The following is a 7,975-nucleotide window of genomic DNA, read 5'->3' on the forward strand; positions in this document are numbered from 1 at the left end:
CAGCAAGTAAGAACATACATAAAAGGGACAGGAGAGAACACATAAGAATATAAATACTCAACAATCAGGTGGAGGAAAGGGGAACCAAATACAACATCACCATCATGATCATACTATCTGTTATTCTTAACAGGTGGAAATCTAAGCCGAGAGCCAGAAGGCATAAACTAAAACTAAGAGAATAAGGGCTGGGAGCTGTAGGAAAGGATGGCTGTAGCCTTCCTTCCTATCTGTTTATGAAACAGGACAGATAAAGTATTCTGCTGAAGCCCCAAGATCTTGCTACTCGTTTTCACAATGCTACTCAGTTCATTTTTGGACCTGATGCTGAGATTCCCAAACCAGCAGAGAGAAGACAAGGTCAAGACAGACTTAATATAAGATCTGTAAAATAGGATCATAAGGGACTTATCAATGCGAAAATAAGACAATTTCCTTAAGCATGAAAGACGTTGCTGAGAATGAAACAAACTAAAATGTCAGATAAGATAAGATAAGATAAGATAAACTTTATTAATCCCACACTTGGAAAGTAAAGTAAAAGATAAAATAAAGAAGGCCAAAACTAAAATCAAGATAATATTAAATATTCATGTAGGCGCATGGAAGGGCAGTTAGATTTGCTCTCTCTGCCTCAGGCTTTCCTTGTCTGCATGTGGAAGGGCGGAGAGATGTGCTCTCTGTGCCTTAGGCTTTCTGCATAGGCCCGAGGAAAGGTAGAGGCCCCAGAACAGAGCCATACCACGAAATGTAATACTGAAAATGGAAATAAAGTTTTCTTTGACTAAAGTGTTCCTGACTGAATTATATTCAACTGTAACCTTACAGTTAAAGCCCATTACATTACTGTGATATAACAGCATGTTCCTGTAAAATTTCTGTATTTAACTGTAACCTCACAGTTAATTAACATTGGATTACTGTGATTAAACAGAATTACTGTATTTGATTGTAATCTCACAGTTAAACTCTATATGTTACTGTGATTTAACAGTGTACTTCTGTGAAATTACGATATTTACCTTTGTGAATTTCACAATAAAGTTCTGAATACAGTTAAATACAGTTGTGATAATAATGTAATTTATCTAAAAAAAAATACAGCTACATATTGTAAATTTCTGGAAATAATTTGCAGAAATATTATTAATATTTTTAAAACAAACTCTACTATTTTTCTATGCACTCTGACATGTTTATCGTAAAAGTACAAAAAATATTCCAGCGTAAATCAATTTATTTTCATTGTGAGTTAGAAAATAGTCGGTAGGTCATCCGACACCCAGCACCATGTCAGTGCTGTAAAATGTCTACTGCACAACGTGAAGGTTCAGTCCATGTTTACTACCAAAATGCTATGTTTTTCACTTATACATAATCCACCAGAGAGAAGCGCGCTGAAAGTTGCTTTTATTTTGAAGGCTCATGTGCTATACATCCGGTCTTACTTTGTTAACACTCGGTGACTTGACTCAGCTTCTGTGTTGTCGATCCATTTGTTGTCGCTCTGCTTCCGTGTGCATCACATGGCAGGAAGAGGCAGCAGCATCATGGAGCACACAGCAGGCTGCAGAGACAGTTCCTCCGTCAGTCAGCGCTTTGACTGCCTCACACATGTGTCCACATGTTTTCAGACGGGGACATGTCCCACACAAAGTGCTGCCGAGGTGGCCCGTGTGATATTCTCCGTGGTGTGTGGACCGGTCCCCGGTGAGGACAGAGAGAGTGGTCCTGCAGAGAGCTGTGATCTGACCTGCATCAGTGTGAGTCTGGTGGAGAGGATCACCTCTGACCTGACGTCCCGGGTCCTGCCTCCTGCACTGACCTCCTACTGCGGGGAGATCCTGACGGTGTTTCAGGACCTGGATCTCATGTCCCAACTTGTAAGTGCTCCACTCTCCTCAGGCTGACTATGAAACACAGATACATTTTAACACAAGTGTTTTATACAGTGAGATCTCACTACCCCACAGGTCCAGCTGTTCCACGCTGAGGACCAGATCATCTCACATCTCGCTGCAAAGACTGCATCAACATGTGTTTTCTATCAGCTCCTCAAATCTGTGAGTTCTCAGGCTGAACTTTAAAGAACACTGAAGTGTTTGCTTAGAAAACTTTTCTGTCTGTCTGTCATGCATCATGCATCTGTTTTGTGTTAAAGATATTCTGCTCGTTTTCAGGTTCATACTTGTAAGTTGTGTTTCTACTTGAGCATGAGTACACACTTTAATGTTTAAAAAAAGACAATTTTCCTCATATTATCTCCCTGAATATACCTGTAGTCACTATGTGTCTGAAACACTCAGTTTTAGTGACTGTCACTTTAATGTGGGATTTATACTTCTGCTTCGAATTGACGGCGTACCTATGGCGTAGACTCTGCTTCCATGTAGAGCCTACGCCATAGCCTGACATGCACCTCCCCAGAAATGTAACTACACGTGGCGGCGACGCAGACCTCCTGTCTGTTTCTGTAGGCTGAAACCATTTCCCTCAGTGGAAACAAAACTTTTATTTACTTTTATTTCACAAATAAGAAACAATAAATTGTGAAGACAATAAAGCCTCCACTAAAATAGCTTTTTAAATCTTCTGTGTGATTTATCCTGGTTCGTCACTAGGCTAAAATCATAGGCTGGCACTAATAATGTTAGCATGCTGTATTTGTTTGGAAAACATGTTTAGTATAAGACAGTTGTTTTGTCGGTGAATGTTGTGAGTTGTAATGGAGCCGAATTTTGCAACGTTACCTTTGTTAAATGTTGCTGTTGTCCCTGGCTTCATATGAGAAGAGGAAAAGTCCGCTAGCCGCAAAGCTAATTTATACAATGTAAAGTGCCGTAGGTTTGTGCTAATAACATTAGCATGTCGTATTTGTGGGGAAAATGTGTCCAGATAAAGACAAGTGTTTGTCTGTGAATGCTGCGAGTTATAGTGAAGCCGATTTGGGCACTTGTGTTTGAAATTGTCTCTATTAAGCCATGTTTAATGTGTGTTTTGAATCAGTAAGACTTTACAGCACTGCACAGACACCCTGATGCCAACTAGTGTTTTGGAGGTGTAACTGCAGAGTGACACACCACGCACAAGTATAAATGCTCACAACAGTGTAGGCCACATGCATAGACTATAGTGTAGACTTTGCATAGCGCTGATGCACAAATATAAATCGTGCTTTGATCCCCCTCCCAAAAAAGCCCAGTCTGCTCTGATTAGTCAGTGTTTGAGGTTCTTCCACATCTGTGCTCTCAGTGTCTCTGCGTCCTTGCTGCCAGGAGAATGACTGTAATGGTGCTCCAACGGCATGAAAAAATGTATGAAGTAAATGCCACATCAGAATCAGGATGTATGATGTACAGTTTCATTTCTCAGGGCACCGTCAGTCCTGTGTGGCAGCAGAAGTGTGTGCAGACGTTCTACAACTCAGCCCTCGGTCCTGAGCTGGACGCCTGTCTGTGGTCGCTGACTGAAGTCCTGAAAAGACTTCTCAAAGGAGCTCATCAAGGTAAAACTGGTTAGTTAGTCTGTTCACACTGTGAGCAGAAGCTTAAACCTGAGTTACAGCCAATACATTCAGCATCATATTTGTGTTTGGCCATATCATCGAGCTAATTTGCTGTCTCTGTCATGTTGTTGTTGTCAGTTAGTCACTCGCTCTACAGCAGGGAATAGCACTTCAAAGTAAAAGCTCTGTGCTGGAAATTCACTGTTCTTCAAAATAAAGTGTATTTTTTACAAATTTGACACATTCGTGAGTCAGTTGTGGTCCATTCAGAACAGACCTGGGACTCACTTTTGGACCAGGACCCACCAGTTGGGAACCACTGGTCTAGAAGAGCCTTGTGATTAATCATTTTATCCCCATTCAGTTAAGTGGGGTGCTAAAACAAAAGGAGCTGGCTCAGCTTGTGTTAGTCTCCAGTGCATTTGCTCTCTGGCCTCCATGGTGTTCAGGTGTTTTTGTACCGCAGAAATAGAGCCTTTTTGGTTTTAAGCGCCATTGAGCAACTTTCATAGGAATGAACAGCGGTCACACCTCTGCTGCTGTATCCAGTTTTCGCAGCAGCCACCATAGTTAGCAGCTCCTCCGTAACGAGCTGAACAGAGTCTGAAAAACGCTCATTTTTAAAATGTTGCTTAAAAACTTCTGATGTCTTTGTTCATCTCTGCAGTTTCTTGTAAGTCGCTGATCAACATCCGTTGTGTCTGAACAGATTTATCTTCCAACATATCTTTGATGTGTTGTTGTGTCTCATCTGTCATATTGAATGTGTGTATTTTCTTCCATCAGACACCCTTGGGAAACTTCTGTCAGCGTTTGACTCCAGCCTCGGTGCTTTGTGTTCAAAGTTCCTGCCTGAGGAGAGAAAAGAGGCGATGCAGTGTTCGGTGGAAAGCTGGGGAACAACATTCTGCCTCCTGCTGGACCTGCTGGAGGTGCTGACTGCGTCCAGTTTGATATGTGGAGCCGGTGTGTGTCTGAAGAGTCAGAGAATAACTCACATCCACTCCTCAGCACTGCTGACAACAATCAGCTGCTGCTCAGAGTATTTTGTCAAAAAGCGAGCGCTGCTGCTTCTGAAGAGAGCGGTGCTTCAGAAGGCTGGAGAGGACTGGGCTTCAGGTGACGTGCTGTCCACTGGAATAAAACACAAGCACTTCAGCTCTGATATGAGTCTGCTGGCTCACAGTGTGCTCACAGCTGTGGCTACTAACTGGCTGCAGAGTGTTCAGGTGGAGTCAGCCTCTTTCTTTGGGGGGGCGAGATGCGTCAGAGTCGAGGAGGGTCAAAAACCAGACTGTGTGATGCTGAGGGCCGTCAGCCTGCTCCTTCTCAAGTCCATTGAGCTTCACATCCAAACAGCTGGAGGAGCAGGTGAGAATCCATGATGAAGTGATCTTTAAATAACGCAAAGTATCAAGATGTCTAATTGAGTGGCATTAGTAGATTTTTTTGCTCACATGCTGCAGGCTGTAAACCCAAAACAGAAACTTGAAAGATGCCAAAACTATTAGTCGAGCTGAGGGGAACTATCAGCTCCTCTGCAATACAAGGTGAGGCTTTATGCTGATACCGTCCTGTGTCCTCTCACAGCAGGAGCGGACAGTGCTGCAGAGGTTTCTGGGTATCTGCAGAATCTGTGGGGCTTCCTGCAGCAGTGCGGTGTCCAGCTGACGGAGGTCACTCACTGCTGCTGCTGGATCAGCCTGCTGTTTGGAGAACAGGACGATGACATGATGGAGGCAGCCAAAGCTTTGCTGTCCATATTCTTACATCACAGGTACAGCAGATGTACAGACGCATGTGTGATTTATTTTCATCAACATGACATTTAGACAAAGTTAAATAAGTGTTTCACTGCTGGAAAGATGGTCTGTTGAGGAAGCTGGGCTGCCTGTGCCGTAGGAGAACGATGCAAATACTTCATGACCAGAGAAAAGGGCTGTGATGCACAAAGTTTTTTTTTAGTAATAACCAAAAGTCTCTTTGATGATAAACAAATATGCTGATATATGAGGGCAGGGGTTATATTCCGTCTCAATGGCATAAGCCAAAATCCCCAAACAACCCAAGCAAAAGCTCTTGCACAAAGTGACCGACAACCCTGTTGCGTCATGTAACATCGGAGCTCTCCGTTACACAGAATCAACTGAATTTGCACTTCTGTTTCTGCATGTAAACAAACCAGGTAGCTGTCAGCTATGCACTCGAGATCAGACTGGAGATGTAACCACTTAAAAGATGGACGAGTACTTGCTATCTTCCTACGTGTGTACATTTTAAACAGAAAACATGTTTTATATTGTGATATTTACTGGAAATGACAGAATACAGCCAACAGCAAGTAGGCTAGCTTGTTATTAGCCATGGTCATTTAGCTCATGAGAAATTTCCAGCCTCCTGGCGATCTCTCTGCAGCCAGCTGACACCCTACTTTGGTCTCTGTAGTGAAATGAGGTGGCTTCGTTTAGATAATTCCTAATTTTAACTCCATAAATCAGCGGCCCTTCATCTTCTGCGGTGCTTTCAAAGTGAGAGATAGGCATAAGCACAGACAAGGTGTCCGACAAAAATTCAGCTCCAAACGGCGCAACTTGTCATGGTGCGTTAGAACAACTCCTTCATCAGCTTCAGATCCAAAATGTCGTCATATTGGTGCAGTTTTAGTTTCCTTGACTCAACCGTGTCTCGTCTCGTCACCCCAAAAAACACACGCACTTTACAGTCAACAAACACAACATGTGCTGCTCTTCCTCTCCCACCTCTGCTAAAATGTGATCCTTCGTGTTGCCGTGCTTGACTCACAGCCTGTCAGTCACTAGTGGCTTCATCAGTCTGTATATAAGCAAACATAATGCTATATTAATCACATTGTTGTATTGCTTTATACTAATGCAATATGAGTTGGATCAATACTGTGATGCCGTCAGCACAGGTTTTTGGTGAAGGTTACTTTTTAATCTGCCAGGGTGTGTCATAATTACAAAAGCTGGTTTAGCCGGTCTGCATTTAATCAAACTGGTTTGAGCTCACACACTGGACCAGAGCGGCAAAACCAGAAATCACCTCAGTCCTACTTCCAAACACGCTTGATCAAAGCTGAGCAACTTTCGCTTGAGATCACACCAAAACAGGAAGTGCATGCTCAGATTTGTCCATCTTGTAGACTTAAATGTGAATGGTAGATGGAGCAAACACGCCTTCAACCAGAGAAGAAAAACCAATCAGTGAAATCAGATGCAGTCCAGGGCAGTGGTGGTATCATGTTTTCAGAGTGAGCTGACTGAGCTGCTTGTTTCCTCCTGCAGATGGTGTTCAGGGTTGGAGGACTCTGCTGTGTTGGAGGCAGCCTGTGCGTCTGGCTGCAACCCTCACTGCCACTTCCTGCTGCTGCTCCAGAGCATCTCCTTCGACCACAGCATCCTCCTCGACTTCCTCATCTCCACTGAAACCTGCTTCCTGGAGTACTTTGTGCGGTACCTCAAGTACCTGAGAGCTGACTGGCCGGGCTTCACTGCAGCATGTGGACGAATCAGCTGGCCTCAGCTGTCACTGACTGCCTCATGTCGTGGTGATGTGTTAAAGGTGACATGTAAAGGTCAGCCAGATCGAGTTGAACACAGCTCCTGTGACCAGCCCACAGGTGTTACTTCACCAGTGGGAACGATGAGTCCGGCTGCTGGGATTCACCTTGTAGAGTACGACAGTTCTGACGAGTCTGAGCCAGAGGACATGGAGGTTTGTCAGGATCAACCAGGAGCAGCTGTGTGTGAGAACATTAGTGCTTTGCATGTGAAACAAGAGATTAGTGGACAACCAGTACCCATCAAGCTGGAACAATATGAGTCATTGAACTCACCAGGATCACTAAGTGAACCTAACTCCACACCAGAAAGAAGACCAAGAGGACCGCCACTGTCGGTGTTACAGACTGAGGAAGCATCACGTCCAGGTCCACAGGTGGCCTGTAAAACATTAGCCAGAGCAGTCCTCTGTATGTCAGCGCTCAGAGAGGTGGTGACGAGGCTGCAGACGAAGAAACTCTTCCCATACAACCCTTCGTCACTCTTAAAGCTCTTAATACAAGTAGAGAACTGTTCCTAGCGATCATGTCTGTTACAGTTCAATAAAGATATATGTTTTGTGAAATGTAAATAGTCCAGTGTCTGTTTGTCCTCCCATGATTTTTAGACATGTCCATGCATCTTCCATCAATCAATCCAGCACCAATCATTTAGTTATTTGCCATATGAAATCATACAAACAGGGTTTATACACATTTTTGCCAATACATTTCCATGGGCCTTTCCCAAATCGCCCCTACACCCTCTCCCTACCCACTTTCACTCTGTTTCCAGGGTCCACCACATTCAGTGCCGTCCTAAACCAAGCAGCGAGGAGTGTAACTGCGTTATAAAACAGCAATGGCTGCGTTTATTCCCTACACCTATCCCCTCAGCTGCAATAAACTCT

The 7,975-nt window shown here is 43.8% G+C and overlaps 1 protein-coding gene across 2 annotated transcripts; it reads left to right on the top strand.

Moving 5' to 3' along the window:
* Nucleotides 1–1,483: 1,483 nt before the first annotated feature.
* Nucleotides 1,484–7,651, top strand: lins1 (lines homolog 1). 2 transcript variants are annotated; one of them, XM_033618776.2, is made up of 6 exons: nucleotides 1,484–1,883; nucleotides 1,974–2,063; nucleotides 3,373–3,505; nucleotides 4,292–4,876; nucleotides 5,099–5,282; nucleotides 6,811–7,651. In XM_033618776.2, the coding sequence occupies exons 1-6, from the start codon at nucleotides 1,527–1,529 to the stop codon at nucleotides 7,604–7,606; spliced, it is 2,145 nt and encodes a 714-aa protein (XP_033474667.1). In that variant the 5' UTR covers nucleotides 1,484–1,526; the 3' UTR covers nucleotides 7,607–7,651. The 2 variants fall into 2 exon arrangements, with proteins under 2 accessions (XP_033474667.1, XP_033474659.1); XM_033618768.2 differs by having other exon boundaries at nucleotides 1,486–1,883; nucleotides 5,096–5,282.
* Nucleotides 7,652–7,975: the final 324 nt, after the last annotated feature.

Source organism: Epinephelus lanceolatus, chromosome 2 (genome assembly GCF_041903045.1).
Source record: "Epinephelus lanceolatus isolate andai-2023 chromosome 2, ASM4190304v1, whole genome shotgun sequence".
NCBI classification, from domain to species: domain Eukaryota; kingdom Metazoa; phylum Chordata; class Actinopteri; order Perciformes; family Serranidae; genus Epinephelus; species Epinephelus lanceolatus.